We start from the raw sequence: 18761 nt of genomic DNA, 5'->3' as shown, positions 1-18761 counted from the left end.
TTTCTTCAAATGTGTGTATTATAGGGATTCTGTGACATTTTAAACCACATATTAAGGTCGCAAATAACAGAAGTAAATTGGCTGTACTGTGGTCCTTTTTAAAGACATTTTACAAAAAACGTTTGTAAGATGCTGGTAGGATTCTCTGGGATGACAGGTGTATTTTGAATGCATTTTCTACGGTGGCCTGCGGATGAGCTACAGGAGCCAAAAACATTAGTGAGGAACGCAATTTGACCAAACATGCAGTTACAGTCAGCCAACTTTATAGTCAACAAGCGCTGCGGCCCCAGCTGTGTGCGTCACTTTTTAGTGTCCCCTTGTGTTTTGATCTTCTTGCAGTGTTCAGTATTTGCAGTGCTTTGTTTATGCGGCGCTTTCTGTAAATGGTGAGCATGTTGGTGATTGTTTTCTAAACTTTTCGATGTGTTGTCAAGTTGGTGAAGATGTTTCTTCCTTTTCATTTGTTTTGGCAAATGTGTGTCTTCATATTTGCATTGTGTTTGAAAGTAATGGTTCTACTAATGGAAGTGTTTTGGGCCGTTGTAGCGCAGTTGCACCTGTTGTCCACCGTAATAACCCGCTATTTAAAGATTTAACACAAATAATAGTATAACAATCACAAAAAAGCAAACATACAAGCGGCGTGTGACACATTCCTCAATTTGAAGACATTTATTCACATGTTTTGGAGAAAACATTGTGCTGCCCTAGCATACCTATTTGTTTCCATAAAGCATCTGATCTCAAATACCAGATTTAAGAGCATGCAAAATGAACAATCTAAGTACTCTAGTTAAAGAACAATAAATATGCTTAAAGGGGGTATATTTATTCTTTGCTAAAGTGCAATAACAACATAATGCAGGCTGCAAACACTGCTATACAATTACATTGTTGTCTTAATCAACAGTTAAGTAGTACTCATTGAAAAGCGGAGATGTGAGTCCAACGTGTTTTCAACACACAAGTAGAGCCTATGCTGTCTACAAAAATAATATTAAACTGGATGCAATATAAACCCGGTGTGTTTTCTATGAAGAAATGCTGAAATGTTTCCTGCAATGCTGTAAAAGTACAGTCCTCCCTTACTCTCTATGCATCAGGAATAGATCCCTAACTCATAACATGAAGCGGGCAGTATTTTAAGCACATATAAAACACGATCTCTGCAGGATGCAAAAGCAATGAAAAATAATTTACTCATTCCATTAGAATGATAGATGAGTTCTTGGCTATTTTTATGATAAGTGTTTCAAATATGTGTTGCCCTTCAAGTGTAGGATGCTTCATTTCACGGTCCATTCTCCGGGTCTTCATCTCTCTCTCCGCCTCAGAGTTTTTACTCACAGTAAAGTGCCTTCAACCCCATCCTTGTCGCTTCGTTACCAGCTGTGGCGGGAATTTGATTTCAAGAAATGGGTGTAGAGATTGTAATCGCGCCATATGGTTGCCCTTCCTTGGAAAAAAAAGTGTGGGACTGGAATAGAAAAGGAATACACGTTGATTATAGATATATTTATATATGGGCAGATACGATCTGGGTAAAACATATAACAGACCTTAGCAGATCATGAGTGCTCCTCTGCGCTGCCGCTAAAAGAGCGGCTCCGGATGTGGTTCCTGAGCTGCTCGATCAGCTCTGGGTTCTGCTGCTGGATCTGTTGCGCAAACTGTTGACCCCTGACAGACAGACGAGAGAACGCTGTTTAGAACAATAGCTTACAAAAAGGGAGTTGAGAAATATCTTAGTTTTAATACGCAGTACAAGAAATTCCTTTTTAATAGAAGCCTTATCTCGTCACCTTGTTGACATAAATAAAGGTATTCTGATGCTGGGCTACGTGGGAGAAAATAATATCAAAGGAGCCAGTCCTTCTCAATATATAAGGGGTATGAGGTTTGAAAATGTAATGTGAATTTAGGGAGCTACAACACTGTTTTAGCCTGTCTCCATCTATAAGGTATAGTTTTGAAAAATGCTTGTTGAGGTGCACGAGAGAGGAGAGATTGTTCCTGCATCCAATTTCACTTGATGCTGCAGAAAAGTACTCCGAACTGACTTTGAGCCTCAGTGGGCATCATGCCACGTTGGAATCAGATATTCAAATGACATTCTTTCAAGAATGTTCCAATTTTGTCTTGTCAAGAGAGAGATGAGAAGATCAATATCACTCTCATGATTGTACCATAAACATAAATAGACTGGCAGTAGATAGTTGGATTAGACTGGAAACATTCAGAGTGATTCCTGTGGTTTTATATTCGTCGTCCAACCTTAAAATGTTGAATTCCTACTTCAACATCTTATACTTAAACATGTTGAACTCATTCAAAACTCTCTACAGTCAATAATATGTATGCAAAAGTCTATGTACTTACGCTTCAATCAAACTGGAAATGTCAGACAGTCCCCCGACTCCTGCGGCAGGACCCCCGACCGCATTAGACATCATTCCTGACATACTGACCGCACAGAGACAGAGTGAAATTATACTTCTATTCTGCACATTACTCTAAAGGAAACAATTCATTCTGACACTCACAGCTGCTGCACTTGTTGGTTCTGCATCACGCTTGCAGCCTGTGGACAGAAATCAAGCCTTTCAAAAGAGAATTAAAAGGACGATTCATTTCTGATCATCTAGTGCTGTAAAACTATATACAGCCAGGTGATTTAGATGTATGTTGTCATTGTATCTGCAGTAAACTCTGGCATGCTTGTAGAAGTGTTCTTGTCCTGGCAGACGTTCCCTTGTGTCATCGTTTAACAAGTCCGGACTGTCTGAAACATAGATACGGTGTTTTCCACTCCACAATAATCCAGTTGATTAATGGGCTAACTGTCACTCATGGGGTTAATTATGATAAAGAAATCTGGTCTAACCTTCACAGACAAAACAAGCATACAACACCTGTCTCCAGGACAAATGTTTGCTAAACAGCGCTAACCTCTCAGGCTTTTTATATGCAGTGCATAAATCAGGACTCATGCTCACCATGCTGATGAAGGCAGGGTTGTTAATTAAACTAGCCATGTCGAATCCCAATCCAGCAGCTATCTGTGGCACGCAATAAAAAGGTCAAAATAAACATGACTCGGATACATATGTCAGCTTTGATGGGATATACTTAATGTTACATAGTAACATGAGGTAAAGACAGCTTGGTTTCACTCACTGGGCTGCTCGCTTCCTTCTGCTTCTGCTCTGCTATCTTCAGGTTGGATTTATAGGTATCATTATCTGGATCTAATACCAAAGCTTTCTTGAAGAAGGAAATTGCCTCTGGATACTTGTTCATGGCTGTCAGAGCCAGACTGCAGCCACAAGATAAAGACACAGACCTCATTTTCTCAGACCTTGAAATATCATTGAGAAGATTACGTAAAAATAATCCTTGTTTTAATAACGTCAACTCACCCCATCCTCCCGTACGCTTTGCTGTAGGAAGGATCAATCCCAATGGCTCTCTCGCAGTCACCAGTTGCCTCTGTATAGTTTCCCATTTTACTGTGAGCCGCCGCCCTGCAGAGGGTTAAAATCAGACCCCATGCTCAACTTTATGACTGTGCATTCAGATACATAATGAATGAGGAAGGGATTGAATCAACAATTGAATTTTCCTGTTCAAATTTGCTTGTCTGCTGTAGTACTGTATATAATATGTGAACCAGTCAGTGGCGGTTCCTAGACCAATTTTACTGGAGGGGGCAGGCCCGGGACCAGTTATCTTATTAGAGAGGCACAATTAATGTTGGTTAAAAAAGAGAAAGACTGTATAAATGAATTGCGTGAAATAAACAGAGAATACAGTATTTGGTATGTGTTTCTGTACGCGTATTTATTTTAGTAGCTTTAAGTAAAGGTTCCTTGTTTCAGTAACAACATTGATTCAGTTATTTGTTTCATTTGGAATCCTTGTTTTCTTAACTAAGTTGCAATTCTAGAGGGTCCGGCTAGAATGCCGAGTTACATTAGTTCCCTAGAACCACCCATGGAGCCAGTAAATGTTTAGTGGAAAACAATGAGAGTAAATACCTGTTGCAGTAGTACACAGCGTTTCTCAGGTCCAGGTCAATGGCCTTTGTGTAGCACTCTGCTGCACATCTGTAGTTCTCTTCTTTCATGTGATTGTTCCCTGAAAATAAAATGGGTAAGGGTTAGGGTTGGGGAAAGAAATGTTGTTTACCATTTCTGCCAAAGTTATAATTGAAGCTTTTTGTCATGGTGAGAAAGGGTTATAAAAATGAGTTTCAGCCAAAACTTTTTCTATCAACAATTGAACAAAAATTCAAATTGTGATGAACGTGATATCAACCTATTCATGACTAGGGTAAAGATCCTGAATGTTGTCATGGAAATCACCAGAATTTCATTTATAGGCATACAGTTTTCTATATTTATCTCCTAGTTACCTAGTTACCTCCTCTGTATGATTTTAGTTAGCCGAGCACTTCATGGTGCTACAAGGAGAATGCTACGTTTTAGCTAAATTAGAGTAAGCATTAGGACGTTAAAGTTTACCTTCATTTTTAAGTTGCTCCGCTCTTTCAATTTCTTCTGGAGATGGGGAGGTCTCTGGTATGGTAATATTGTCATTCTAAGTAAACGTCAAATAAAAGAGTTGTTACTTCTAAATGAACAGTGACTGTGTTGTAAACTAAATGCATTTAATACCATGGATATTTTAACAGCAGGGAAAGCAGGTGTAACTCATTTTATTAAGGACTTCTATAGATGCTGGCCAGTAGCCAATGGCAGTGAGCCAGCATGCACAGGCACTCCTTAAATGAAGATGTAGTAACAATTATATTGACAATGCAAAATGTCTGCCATAAGAAAGGCTTATAGTGTTGACTTTGAGTTTGTATGTGCCATACGTACAGATAAAATAACGTACCTCCTTCATCTGTTAAAGCATGGATGGTGCGGTACCCACCTTAAGCAGGGAGTTGAGGAATATTTCTGTCAGAGGTTGTGGCACAGCGAGATGGGAGTCGCTGGAGCTGATCTTAAAGGTCGTCTCCAAACACTGTATGGCAACTGCATTCACAGAAAGATGTTGGCGAGAGAAATAACATTTGTGTGATTTGAAGTTGCCAGCCAAACAATTGGTCTTCACAGTATTATTCCGATGAGATGGTGAGTCAGAGCTTGGCTGCTCATTCAGAGTGAGAAATCTGTCTTATCTGTTCATATAGGATGAAACACACCACCACAAGTACTGAACATCATGCCCTAATTCCCTGTCTATTGTGATTCTTTATCTTGTATTCTGTCTATATGAGGATAGTGAGATAAAAGCATCCCTCTGCTGAAATGAACCAGACAAAAGCATGTTGTCCTGTATTTGTGAAGTATAGATGCACAACGAGTTGGCCTACCTTCGAGGCTCTCCTGCTCATCAGAATTCAAAGCACCCTGATGTGTTTGATCTCGTAGGAACTGCACAATAGAGAATGCCAGACGCTTCTCCACTGCCATTTTTATCTGGAAACTACTGCACGCAGGAAGTTGTTTGGGATGGAACAGAAAAGGCATACCACACAAGGAAGATTGTATTATAGGTTGGCATTTATATACAGGTATGAAACACATGGTAAGATATTGAATAACTTATATGTGCCCCTTGATAAATAATGCAGGATAAACTAATGGTTAAACTGCTGGTCAGATGCAAACATCAGGGTCAACAGAAGTTATCTTTAGTAGTAAACCTCACAATCAGATTGAGGACTCAAAATCGATACTCGAGTAGGTCGATTTGAGCACCTGCTAGATATTTTTGGGTTTTAGTTAACCAATATCTTCAACATGTCTATTGAGATGAACCCTAATTAGCCTCAACCCTAACCCTAACCCACCAGCAAATAAAAATCATGATGTATTTATTTTAAACTCATGTTTCATCCCCTTTTTGCATCTTACGACTAGTTTCATAAACAGGTTCAGTATTTCTATGAGTATATGTACTGGTACGTTCTCAAGTGGCTGATCTTTGGATCGCAAAACATCCTTTTCTAAGTCCCAGGTTTCCATTTTCCTACTAATTATTGACCAAAACTATGTACATTATTTCATCGTCAAAAACCCTGCTCATCTGCATCATCAGGATGCACTTGGTAAGCCAACGTTTCTTACTCTGATTAAAAAGTGCCATCATTCATAGACAATCTGTTAGGTATGTGGTGGTTAAATAGGCCTATCGGTTTTTATGGCTTGTTGAATTATGTAAAATATCAACCAACTCTAACCCAGCGCTGGGTTATTTTGTTATAGTCATTAACAAAGGCCTCAAAATAATCTTCAAGATTCAACACAACTCAAATGATTGTTGGTTATTTAATAAATTGCATTCGTCAAGAAATGTGCATAACACATGAACCAATGTGAACCCTGCAGGGGTACGTAAGGAGCTCTGTGCTTACACCCACTGCTCACTAAAATGAAATTACCACAATATTGGCTCAATAGCTGAATGTTGCCCTACTCCGGCAAAAACTATGAAATGATGCTGTCGGTTCATGTTTCTCACAACTCACAGGTGGATGAGAGCTCAAATATTATTGTATACACCATAAAAGCATTGCTCAATTAAAAAGATGGCTGTCAGCAATCAGTTTTGCATCGGTCTGACGAAAGCAGTTTCACAGAGATTGGTAGCAGCAGGGTCAAACCAGGCAACCAAAGTGTAAACAGACTCTATGAGGAAAATACATTGCAGACTCAAAAAAACAAACACTGCCTCCTATTTCCATCACACTGATGCCATGCGTTGCTAAGCTCATATAGGTCCGGCTAGCTCAGCCACTCCTCCTCAGTGTGTTGACACACGTACATGCAGTGATGCAGAAGCTGTGATGTAATACCATAATGGGAGACGATTCGTGTTTTTATTCATTATGCAAGCATTATAATTGAATAAATACAATGCATTCGAGAAAACACAACCACTGACGCACGCAGGGGCTGTCATATAAAGCCTATCTTTGGGATAACAGTCCGTAGATCGCCACTGTGCAGACTGTGTGATGCTGGCTGAAACAATCACAACCTGCTGTCAGGGCAGCAAAACATGCAGGAGAGGGAGGAAATAACCTCAAATCACCTAACAAGCCCTATAAATCAAATTTATAAATAACATTGTGTCAAAGGATGCCACTCGGAACCCCCCCGCCCACCTACCTGAGCTCTTATCCAGTTGTCTGCTGCCGCCGCGTCATGAGGACCTGTGTCGGATTTGATCGCATCTTCTGCGCCTGCGCCTTATAAGCGGAAATAAGGAGCCTTTTTCCACATTTCAGGGGAGAGAGTGCCCTTCTGCTGCTGCTGCTGCCGCTCTCTCTGTCACTTCACAGAATGGTTTGGGCTGAGCCACAGTAAGGGGAACAGAAAGTGGGGGTTTTATTTTGCACGGAGAACGCATGGACCTACTGGCATGTGTGCGTAAATAGTTATAGTCTGCCGAACGCTTTACAGGTATGCTTCAGGATATGTTTAATCTGCCTTGTTTAGTCTGTTCATTTAACACCTGTGTGATTTGCTTCATTAACTTACTATATCGTTTCCGTTAATTCATTTACCTCCCGTTAATCATAGTTAGATGTATGATAAAATAATTCTCCATTCAGCCCTGCTCTTTAAAGAAAAAGCGTTGAAATGTGTATAAGCCCTGGCAGAGGTTTGTCACAGCTGCCTTACTATTTATGATCTTGTTTTGAAAGGCTTCCACTGCCATGCTATGAAACTCTACACTGAGTAGACGTGGGAAAATGCTCCCTCTTAGCATGGAAAAAATGCAGAGCACGTTTCAAGTGTGACCTTGAATAATGAACTGCTTACAGTGGCCTTGTGCCACCTGTTAAATTCAATCCGACCTGTAATTCTGTTTAAAACTCATATTAAAATTGAGATGTCTAATGTTTTACAGCATCTCTAATCCTCTGCTGAGAACCACCATCCAGAATGGACCTTTGATATCTGCCAGAGACTGCTCCCAGACAGGAAATAAGAGAAATGCACTGAGATGGGACCTGACCCCTGATGATATCCAGATTTCTACAGATAGCTTGATAAACAGAGTAAAGGCTGTCTATGATGACATAGGATCTGTAAAGATAGAACATGTTTCAGTTGAAAACACACTGAAAGCCTTGGCTCATGCCAAGCTGGATTATGCATGTGAGTGTTTAAGTATACATTTTGGTGATATTGTACATTTTTGTTTTTACTTAGAACTGCGTGACATTTGGAACCAAAGCCTCTGTGTCACAGAGCTCCGTTGTTGTCCAAAAGTTATATAAAACACATAAATGGGCCTCATTGTTAAACTAGGTGACACTTTAAATTATTACCATGAACTAAAGTATACGTTCAGTCCAATTAACTATATGTCGTTTTAACACACATCTGAAAATAGTCCAAGACAAACACACAATTCTTTTTTTTCTTTTACAGATAATTGAAGGTTTAGATTTTCAGCTTGAAGACATGGGCTAGTGTGTTTGTGTCTGTCTTTTAATGGGATCTTTTTGACCCCATTAAAAAAAATGTATCAACATAGTTTTTTATAAATGTTTGCTTCATGCATTTTCTATCTGGCATAATGTTCATGCTGTCTTTTGTGTTTTTTCTGTTCCCTTAGCATCGCTCCATATGCTTGATTTCCCGCAGTACGTCTGTCCTTCTAAAGACGTTCGGACAGCGAGCACAGAGGCCGACAAGAAGCTGTCTGAGTTTGACGTGGAGATAAGTATGAGGGAAGACGTTTTCCAGCGAATTACAGCGCTGCAGGTACGCCTCATGTCACATACACAACATACACATCACTCACAACATGAGGGAAGTTAGGTTAATATTAAAATTTAACTCCAATCATACACCCAGTCAACTAAATAATCTTGTTAAAGGATTTTTAACAGTAAAAGACATGGATTTGAAGCTTGTTGAGTGTACTGGGTGAGGGGTTGGTGCATTTATCCAACTGGCTATGCCAATGACAAATTGGCAAGGCTTCAAGTGTTTACACAGTAACCTTATTTGACCACACCACTGGTTTTTTTTTAGCTTGGGAAGGTAATGAATCTGATATTTTCTGTGGAAGCCCACGCCACACGTTTTTCTGTGATTGAGTGGCTGGCTGACTTGCAGAATAATTACAAGTGAGTAATAAGATGTGTGCTTTTGCGAATATTTTTTCACAGAAAAAGATCCAAGATAACCTTTCACCTGAAGAGAAGAGGTTCTTAGACAGACTTGTAACATTGGGCAAGCGGAAAGGACTGCACTTGTCTAAAGATATGCAAGAGGTAATGCAATAAGTGACTTAATTAGTAAAGCTACTTTAATTTTGACTATATAAATTGCATTAAAGAGCTGGGTAATGAAAGAAATGTGGTCATTTTAGTTTTGATTGTTGGGCTGTATTTACAGTATATTTTGTCCCAAATCTTTTCATTCTTCCATTATGTCACATACTTGACATCAATTTATAAAAATAATCAATCCTAACTCCTTTTCTTTCCAAAGGAAATAAAAAGAACATCCAAGCTTATATGTGAACTCTCCATAGAGTTCAACAAGAATCTGAATGAGGACAATACGTTTCTTGATTTTTCTGAGAATGAACTCGGTAAGCCTATACACACTACACTATGGTGGACTGACGGGTTTTATTCAAATTAGTGTTGTTAACTTTCTGTTAAGGTGGGCTTGCTGACAGCTTCCTCAATGGACTGGACAAGACACCAAATGGGCGGTATAAGGTGACACTTGAATATCCCCATTACTTCCCGCTGATGAAGAGGTGTTATAACCCTGAGACCAGGAGGAAGATGGAAACAGCTTTTCACAGCAAGTGTAAAGACGTAAGTGGAGTCCGATAACAAATCTGTGCACCATACCCCCTTAACCCAGCAAGAACTGTCTGTAGTTCATGCATATACCGTTCACCTGCAGAAAGAGTGCTGTCACTTGCAAGAACTATGCTAAAAGTTCAAAATATAACATCTCTTTATGTTAGTTATTACAATATAGTTCGCTTTTCCCAAATTGTAATTACAGACCTACATATCAGAGGAGATGATTCATGTGCCTGCATTACTGTTACTTATTCCATCTCGTTGATATCTGCCATACTGTTTACTGTTCACTCTCCAGGAGCTGTAGCTAAGCTGTATTAAATTACTGCTAATGTAAACCAAACATTTCCTGCTGCTGCTGCTGTCCAATTAAAAGTATTTAAGTGGTGAAACACAATGTGAAACAATTACAAGCAGCCTCAGTGAGCTGCTTCATTCACAGTTGCAGGTGATCGGTTGCATACCTGCACACATTGGCAAGGTAGCCAACTTCTTGACACTGCAGCGATGCAGTGTGGAAAGCTACTTCTGCAGCTTGAAATCAGACCTTTGCTGTAACTGTCATGGAAGAGTGCCAGTAATTGAGTGACTTCTTTGTTTAAATAATGTGAGTTGTTATGCTGCACTGTAAACAGATACTCTAGCTTCTCTTCTGTATAGTTTTGCTGCAAGTGCTGTTGCCACCAGTCACCACATGTGTCGTCAAATCAAGGACTGAAATGTGATATTTTTTAAATGTTAAACATTATGTGACCTTCATATCTTTTTATTCTATTTCCTTTTCTTCAGGTTAACACAGCGATCCTGGAACAATTGATACAGCTGAAGGCAAAGGTGGCAGACTTACTTGGTTACAGTAGCCATGTGAACTATGTGCTGGAGGTTAACATGGCAAAGAATGCAAGCAACGTGTCTGACTTCTTAGGTATGACAGCTTTGATGTTGCACCACTCAGGCACACGCACACATAAAAGATATGTAATTTAAGATGAGACCCTCTTATAACAGATTTGCATTCGAAAGATAAACTTCATTGGACAGATGGCTGGGCTAAACTGTTAGACAGAAACCCTACACCTCATGCCTGTTGAGTGTAATGCTGTAAATGTTGCACTTCATGCCTCTCCTATATAGTGTCATGTAGCCTTCATGATCAGCGTCATATATCACAAGTACAAAGGGGCTGAATGAGTGTTGTCAGGGTCTTGTCATTGTATTACAAATCCATATAAACCATAGATAATTCAGGATCTTTTTAAAAGTAATTAATAGTATTTTTAATTGTTTAAGATATAAAACATTTCCCACTCTGGTAGATCTGAGAAAGGACTAAGACTTTCTGCTTGAAGATAGAAAAAACAATAATGAAATGACTTGAAAAAATACATGGTCTTCTTGGACTGTGTCTTTTGACCGTTTTTTATCTTGCATTTTTTTCTAACTCTACAGATACCTTCTATGAAACACTGAAGCCAATAGGAATCAAAGAGAGGAAATATATTCTTGCACTAAAGAAGCGTGAGTGCTTGATGAAGGGCTACCAGTATGATGGACAGATCAATGCCTGGGACTTACCCTACTACATGAATCAAGTGGAGCAGTGCAAGTTTGCTGTGAACAAAGACAAACTCATTGAGTATTTCCCTCTTGACGTGGTGACAGAGGGACTGTTTGGTATCTACCAGGAGCTGCTGGGTCTCACATTCACACAGGTGGAACACGCTAATGTGTGGCATGAAAATGTCAAGCTTTATTCTGCCCAGGACACTGAAACTGGAGAGGAGATTGGCCAGTTCTACATGGACTTGCATCCTAGGTAAAGAATGTGTGACTTTAAGACTGCTGCCAACAAGACTTTGCATTAGCGATTGATTTTAACATCTATATAATGTCATAAAATTGTAAAAATTACAAAATGTCTTGATTTGACTGACCAACAGTTTAAAATCCAAACATTACATTCACTGTGACACTATAATAATAAAGAAAATCTGCATTCGCGCTTAACAAAGGGTGAAATTAATTTAGAAAACAATTGCTGTTGATCCGCCTATTGAATAGCTCTAATTAGTTCATCCACAATCTAATCAATCAAAGACGGACATAAAAAAGATTAAGGCTATCGGTGACTATAGCTCTTAATCTTTGTAATGTCATTAAGTGTTAGTGCTCAGATTGAGCCTTGCTTTCTGACTTTGTAACTTTATCTTCCACTAGGGAAGGAAAGTATGGCCATGCAGCGTGCTTCGGACTGCAGCCCGGCTGCAGGGCACCTGATGGAGAACGCAGGCTTCCAGTGGCAGCCTGCGTGGCTAATTTTACCAAGCCCAGAAAAGGTTGGCCCTCTCTCCTCCAACACCATGAAGTGGAGACTTATTTCCATGAGTTTGGTCATGTTATGCATGAGCTCTGTTCTAAGGTAGGTCACTTTAATATCAGCAGCTTTGTATGATGTGCATGTAGTAATTTATATGAATTAGAGTGATGGAGCTTGTCCTGTGTTTGTTATAGACATCTTTTTCAGAATTCAGTGGAACCCTGGTGGAGACAGACTTTGTGGAGGTGCCGTCGCAGATGCTTGAGAACTGGGTTTGGGAGAAGGAGCCTCTGAGGAGAATGTCCCGCCATTACAAGGACGGCAGCCCAATCCCAGACAACCTGCTCGACAAACTGATTGCATCTAGAGTCGCCAACACTGGTGAGAAACTTTAGTTTTCTGTTCATTAAAAAAAATAAAAAATGTGTAGAACATTTATAGAGAAATCAAGAGTCTCTGACTTTTTTTTATCCTCTTCAGGACTGATGAACCTGCGGCAGGTTGTCCTCGGTAAAGTGGATCAATTTCTACACAGCTGCCCAGATGCTGATACAGCTGAGGTGTTTGCAAAGTACTGCAAGGACATCCTGGGTGTTCCTGCTACACCAGGTCAGTAGTTACTTTAGCAACAGTAGCATTGCAAGGCCATTTTTTCTATTAGGCATATAGTTAGACAAATATATTTGTATTAACATTTTTGTCTGTGACTGAGAATTGAGAGCATTCATTTATTAACTGTATCCTATGAGGATAAATAAATACTTGCATTTTTACATTTCAGATTAGCAGCTAAGGTCTTTGTGTTTAATTTATTCTGTGAATGTCTGCTGTATTTTGATGTCATGACCTGTTCTGTGCAGGTACCAATATGACCGCCAGTTTCAGTCACTTGGTTGGAGGATATGATGGACAGTACTACAGCTATCTGTGGAGTGAAGTTTACTCCATGGACATTTATTTCAGCCATTTTAAAAAGGAAGGCATTATGAATCCAAAGGTAGGTGTGATGATTACAATACATCACATGAATTTTCTTGTAAGCAACCACCTCACTTAAAAAAATAATATCTTTATTAGGTTGGAAAAGAGTACAGAAGGGTGATCCTTGAAGCTGGTGGATCTGTGGATGGCATGGACATGCTGAAGACCTTCCTCGGCCGTGACCCATGCCAGGACGCCTTCTTTCAGAGCAAAGGACTGATTAAGTCGCAGAAAACACAGACTTTGTAATTTGATAAATATACTGTAAAAGGTTTTTGGTCAAACAATTTAATATATTTTTACTTTTTGTATGGCGATCCACCTCAAAAAAATGACTTTGCTTGAAGTGTATTGAACAACTGGATCATTTCTACCTGTTGGCATTTGTTCAAATATACTGTAGATCATGGAGGGTCCTCATAATTGCATGTACAATTGTGTAAGTGTTAATAATAACATTTACACTGGTTTTGTTGTATTGAAGTGTCCTAGTAAGCCATAGCAAAATAAAGCAAACCTATGACCCTATGACTATGAAAACAAGCAGCTAAATGTGAACAAGTCAGCATTCATTCAATTATAAACATCTTTTTTTCTACTCGGACATGTTAATTTCCTCTTATTTCTTCTGTGGAAAAGGCATAGTTGTATGTGCACAGCTGCAGATTATCATTGTAAAATGCATTGTTTCTTAATTGTTTTAATTGATAATTATTATGTTTTTATAGATTAACAAAAGCTTATGTAGGAGGATACGCAGGAAACAATTGTAAATGCATCTTTTGAAAATGTGTTGTCCTGTCACATTTCCATTCATTTTATTATGTTAGACTGAAATATGAATTATAATTAACATATAGATTCAGACAGGTAGTGATAGGAGGATACTATCCAGAGGGTCTTATATGCAATGGAGGATCTTCTTAAAACTGCACGTATTAGGGAAAAATTGCTTACAACTCTTTAGTATGAGTAAATGTAATACATCAAATGGGATTAGGCTCTTGTAGGAAATATATAAAGTAACAGATTAAGAAAAATATGTTCATTATCACAAAAAGGTTTGCATCTAAAATTCCCCTGCATGAATGGAGATATTAACACCAGGGGGCGCCACATGATAGCATAAACTGGTATTGTACTTCAAAAATAGTAATGAAAAATACTCATTATCCTTGGAATAACATTTTCTATGCTGAGAAATACTATTTTTTGTTTAAATTAAATAATTTACAGTTGTCTGCCATGAATGGTGAGACTGTTGTAAATAGTGCAAACACCTTAACGGTTGTAGGTTGGTTTAATACAATGTGTTATTTTCCATTGCTTCTAGTCTGTGATTACCTTCATTGACCTAATCAGACAGGAAGAAAATGTTGTCGAGCAAATGGATGGATGAGATAAGGGGATTCATCAAAAGTGTCTGGGAGAGATAGTGAAAGCATCACCGCGGGGCTCGGTGCAGTTGGAAGGCGACTTCTGGTGGACAGCCTCCTCCTACATGTAGGCACAGAGGTCGAAGAGAAGAAACCCACCGCTCCATGTTTGCTCTGAACAGCCTCAATGTAGCTTCAGTCGCCTCTTTCATAGCAAAAAGCAAAGGAAACGATGACTGAAAACATCTGGGAGCGGCATACTTTACATGAAAAGGTTTCGCTTTGCCTCGCATTTTTGCCTTTTGTATTTCCTTGCTGAATGTCGTGGACATTTTGGATTTTTTTTAATGCTCTTGTGTCTTTAAGTCTTACAAATTAAGGACCATTTTTTCATAATTTCGTCCCGTTCGGTTAGTTTTGTTTATGTGAGCTGAATACTTTTACGTGTGGGGGACGACAACGTAAAACAACTTGAGGACGGCTCTGCTGTAGAGAATGTGGAAACTGGGCCAGCTTCGAGTTGCTCTTTAATGGGGCAACATTAGCTTACTGCTAACTAGCACACCCCTATTGAACTAACCTCAAGCAAAGCAAGCTGATGCCCACTTCTCGACACGTTTTGTTTTGGATATTAGCAACCTGCTCATAACCTGGATATCATTGAATGAGACGCAGACTCGACAGTAATTGAGGTAAGTGTCTTTGTTTGATACTGTGTGTGTGTGTGTGTGTGTGTTGTGTGTGTGTGTGGGGCCCCTTACAACATGCTAGCATCACCGCTAGCAGCGTAGCGTCGTTTGAGGTCCCATTCTGGTGCTGTCCGACTTGAGTGTTATGTTATAAATTCAGTCACTTCTAAAAAACGATTCAACAAAAGCAAAATGTACGACGCTCTGTAAATATGCAGAGCCACAAAATCACCTGGAATCCAAACATCTTGGGTAACACTTAGTTTAAGCTCGTGTGTGTGTGTGTGTGTGTGTGTGTGTGTGTGTGTGTGTGTGTGTGTGTGTGTGTGTGTGTGTGTGTGTGTGTGTTTTGCAAGTATGATTGGACATGCAATTTTGTATCAACCTTGTTATTATCTTGGTTTTTTTTAAGTCTTTCATATATATATTTTTGTATATATATTGTATTGTATTCATTTATTGTATGTGTTTGGTGGAAGTTAAATGTTGGAATGTAGTGTATTCAAAACCCCATTCATTCAGTACAAATAGTATAGAAAAAACACTTCAATTTACACTTAAAACCCTATTTTAAAAAGTATAAGTTAAATAATAATCAAACTCATGTTCCTGTTTGTTTATAATAGGGAGTCACTAGAATGTAAGCAGCTGTCTTGTATTTTGGGTTAACAGCTGTAACGTCACATGTCTGCCCATTTGCAATGACTGCCTCCTGATCTACTCAGAGCCACCAGTACATATAATATAGCGCAGTCTGGTACAGTTTAAAGTATTAGTCTGTAACATGGGTATATTTTACTGCCTTCCTCAAGATCAGTAACGTAACAGCTGCACTGCAACAACAGCAACAACAGCAGCAGCAGCAGCAGCAGCAGTCACATCTTTTGTTGCCGATTACCTTCAGCCCTCCGACGGATTAGTGAGATCTACACCCAACAAATCGGTGTTTTCATTTTCTCACCACTTCCGTAATCAGATTACTACCCCCATTTAACTCCTATGTAATTTAATCCTGTTAAGATTTGAGATGGATGTGTTTTTTAAGAATTTAAGCAGGCCCATCACTTGTGTTTGTGTGCTTTTAATTAACTGTTGTTTTGGACATTTGACCAAATCTCTGGAAATCATAAATCAAAAAACCTTCAGGTGAAAATGAAAGAAAACCTAATGTGCATTCATTTGAATTGCATCTGTGAATTGTTTGTGGTTTTAACACTCCAATGACAGCATAAAATGTTTGCAGGCTATAGACCAAAACCAAACCTATCTAAACCAGCCCTTGAAAGTGACAGACAGGCTGTTGTATTTTTGCTGAACGGAGAATATAGAATGTGAAGATACACCAGTTATTTGTACATTATGCAGATCAATGTCTTCCAGCCTGCTTGTTGAAATACAGAGAAGGCTTCAGCAGCCTTAAATCTCAAACCTTGAATTTGATGACTGGCATTGTCATGGAGGAACACAGATGCACTATCTGATCATCCTTCAAAGGCCATCCTTGCTGAGACTAGGCCATATCAGCTGACCGTTGTCATTGTTGTAGGCCCATAAACTGAAGGCTGGTGGCCAGCTGTTAGTAGATGATTATCCAGCTATTCATGATAACATTGACTGATGATTATCCTGTATTAATAATAATATTGACCAATAATATGTAAAAGATAACCTTTAAATGTCTCCAGAGTGTGTGGTAATGTCCTTAAAATGGATATTACGCTGCCTGCCTTTCCCTATTTCAATTTCTGCTCATTCATCTCATTATGACTGATCTTCACTACACTGCATAATTCACATAAAGACTACAGTGGTGTGTTTCCATTGAGGTGTTGGTTGACATTTAATTCATCAAGTTCCTTGTATGATCATTTACAACAGACCTTATCTAGAATGGCAGATAAGGTTCACTCTAACAAAGGCCCTCTATTGCATTGTTCTTTTCTCACACTAGTAGCAAAATAGTGTTGTTATAGTACTTTCTGAACAGTTTGTTGTGCCACTTGTTGACGGAAAGACAGCGAAAACGTTACAAAAGCGCCAGAGTCATGTTTCCTTATCTTCATTGCACGCGAAAAAATGGCTTCATAATGGTTAATCCAAAGTCAATAAAGCTTCCATTCTGATTTGTTTCCGTATCTCTGTGACTTGGACAAATACAGCTTTTGAAGGATAGGTCACCCAGGTTAAAACCATGTGCTCCAAAGAAGCCCCTAAAATATTGTGTTCTATAGTTCAAAACTCAGCCTGGATTTCCTAGCTATGTGTAAAACCTAACAAATTGATGTCTTTACTTCCTAAAATTGATGTTATTCCTGTTGAAAAGGGACACCCTGAGTGATCACCCTGAACTGTGAACCAATGGGATATCAGTTAAGGAGAGAATGGCTGTTTGATTTCATAACAGGGTCAGATGAGTTGGATTTTTTTCTTTGAAAAGAATTCTATTACCTTTGCATTATTCATGCCTGAACACAGGGCTGTGAGCAGATATATTGTGGGCGTATCACTTCATCTTCAGGTGTGTTTGACTAATGACTGTTTTTATCAGATATGAAAGTTTTAAAATATTTTTACAGCTTGTGTGATTTCACCAAGACTAGCCTTGAATTGATTCCTTTGGCTTTTCAACTGTTGTGGTGAAAGGGAAAGAGAAATATGCCCGAGCAATTTGTCAACAATGAAGCAGTTGTGGTGTACCAGAAAACATGTGGTTATTGATTTAATTCTCTTGTGACACAGTTAACTCGTTGCCGGTGATGGTATAGCCTTAGTGAAGAAAGCTTGGAGAAAATGTCTGCGCTTGTGTCACGATTAACTACATTTCCTACATATAATTGTACGGATTGTTTTCCTATCCTTACAGCTGTTTCAGTGCAGATAGATATAGACTGAGCGCCTAATAACAAATAACTGTTGTTTCTTTTCCTGTTTATAGTAAATTCAATATCTTTCAGATTTGGACTGTATGCTAGCTAAGGCAAGTAGTTTGAAGACCGTGGGCTATAAACCATTGTGATTGGCATTTCATTCCCCAAATGAAAATAATCTTCAGACTGATGGATAGATTGAACGATAAAGGTACCAATACCTTAAACTCTCCCATTGCCAGTATCGAGGATCAAGCCCTATTCATTGTTTGATACTGAAATGTGTTGGTTTGTTTTGTTTTATATTAACACCACATCACTAGCAATACATCCTCATCATGTGGGGAGCAATGTGTCATTGCAGAAGTTGGTGACATGTGTGCTCTACTGGAAACAGTATGACAAAGTAGTCCAAGTGGACCATGACAATATTAGCCTCAATAATCATTGCAACTAATCCCCATTTTTATGTGACTGATTATGTTAATTGAAGGTCTAACCAAATTGTTTTCTTACCATTAGCAGCTTTTTTGTTGTCATTTCTAACTACCCAGAAACATCAACATCCATTTAAATGTTATCAACTTAGTGCAGAAGCTAAAGATAGTGCCATGTGTCTAATGTGGCAAGTGTAACTGGCTCTATTCTCGTCCATGTAGTCATACACAT

The 18761-nt window shown here is 39.0% G+C and overlaps 3 protein-coding genes across 5 annotated transcripts in view; 2 read left to right on the top strand and 1 right to left on the bottom strand.

Annotated features, from left to right (window-relative positions):
- Window positions 1-660: 660 nt before the first annotated feature.
- Window positions 661-7378, bottom strand: sgtb (small glutamine rich tetratricopeptide repeat co-chaperone beta). Its single transcript, XM_063889438.1, has 12 exons — window positions 7188-7378; window positions 5387-5502; window positions 4942-5045; window positions 4527-4602; window positions 4041-4140; window positions 3423-3527; window positions 3181-3319; window positions 3000-3062; window positions 2547-2584; window positions 2383-2466; window positions 1563-1683; window positions 661-1480 (listed from the first exon to the last, which is right to left on the bottom strand). The coding sequence occupies exons 2-11, from the start codon at window positions 5484-5486 to the stop codon at window positions 1572-1574; spliced, it is 921 nt and encodes a 306-aa protein (XP_063745508.1). The 5' UTR covers window positions 5487-5502; window positions 7188-7378; the 3' UTR covers window positions 661-1480; window positions 1563-1571.
- Window positions 7286-13688, top strand: nln (neurolysin (metallopeptidase M3 family)). 2 transcript variants are annotated; one of them, XM_063889433.1, is made up of 13 exons: window positions 7286-7481; window positions 7933-8183; window positions 8647-8795; window positions 9206-9310; window positions 9531-9633; window positions 9708-9868; window positions 10652-10787; window positions 11312-11678; window positions 12080-12281; window positions 12374-12560; window positions 12660-12788; window positions 13040-13176; window positions 13257-13688. In XM_063889433.1, exons 3-13 carry the CDS (start codon window positions 8658-8660, stop codon window positions 13407-13409), a joined length of 1818 nt encoding a protein of 605 aa, XP_063745503.1. In that variant the 5' UTR covers window positions 7286-7481; window positions 7933-8183; window positions 8647-8657; the 3' UTR covers window positions 13410-13688. The 2 variants fall into 2 exon arrangements, with proteins under 2 accessions (XP_063745503.1, XP_063745502.1); XM_063889432.1 differs by having other exon boundaries at window positions 7318-7381.
- A 919-nt stretch (window positions 13689-14607) lies between these two features.
- Window positions 14608-18761, top strand: part of erbin (erbb2 interacting protein) — a 44817-nt gene continuing 40663 nt past the window's right edge. The window contains exon 1 of one of the 2 annotated variants that reach the window (XM_063889156.1): window positions 14608-15228. The gene's annotated coding sequence lies outside the window, so the exon portion shown is untranslated. The remainder of the gene's footprint in view (window positions 15229-18761) is intronic. The other variant, XM_063889157.1, reaches the window with a different exon arrangement.

The sequence above is a fragment of the Eleginops maclovinus genome, chromosome 8 (genome assembly GCF_036324505.1).
Source record: "Eleginops maclovinus isolate JMC-PN-2008 ecotype Puerto Natales chromosome 8, JC_Emac_rtc_rv5, whole genome shotgun sequence".
NCBI classification, from domain to species: Eukaryota; Metazoa; Chordata; class Actinopteri; order Perciformes; family Eleginopidae; genus Eleginops; species Eleginops maclovinus.
The sequence above is the reverse complement of the archived record's forward strand: the minus strand, read 5'-3'. Positions and strand labels throughout refer to the sequence as shown.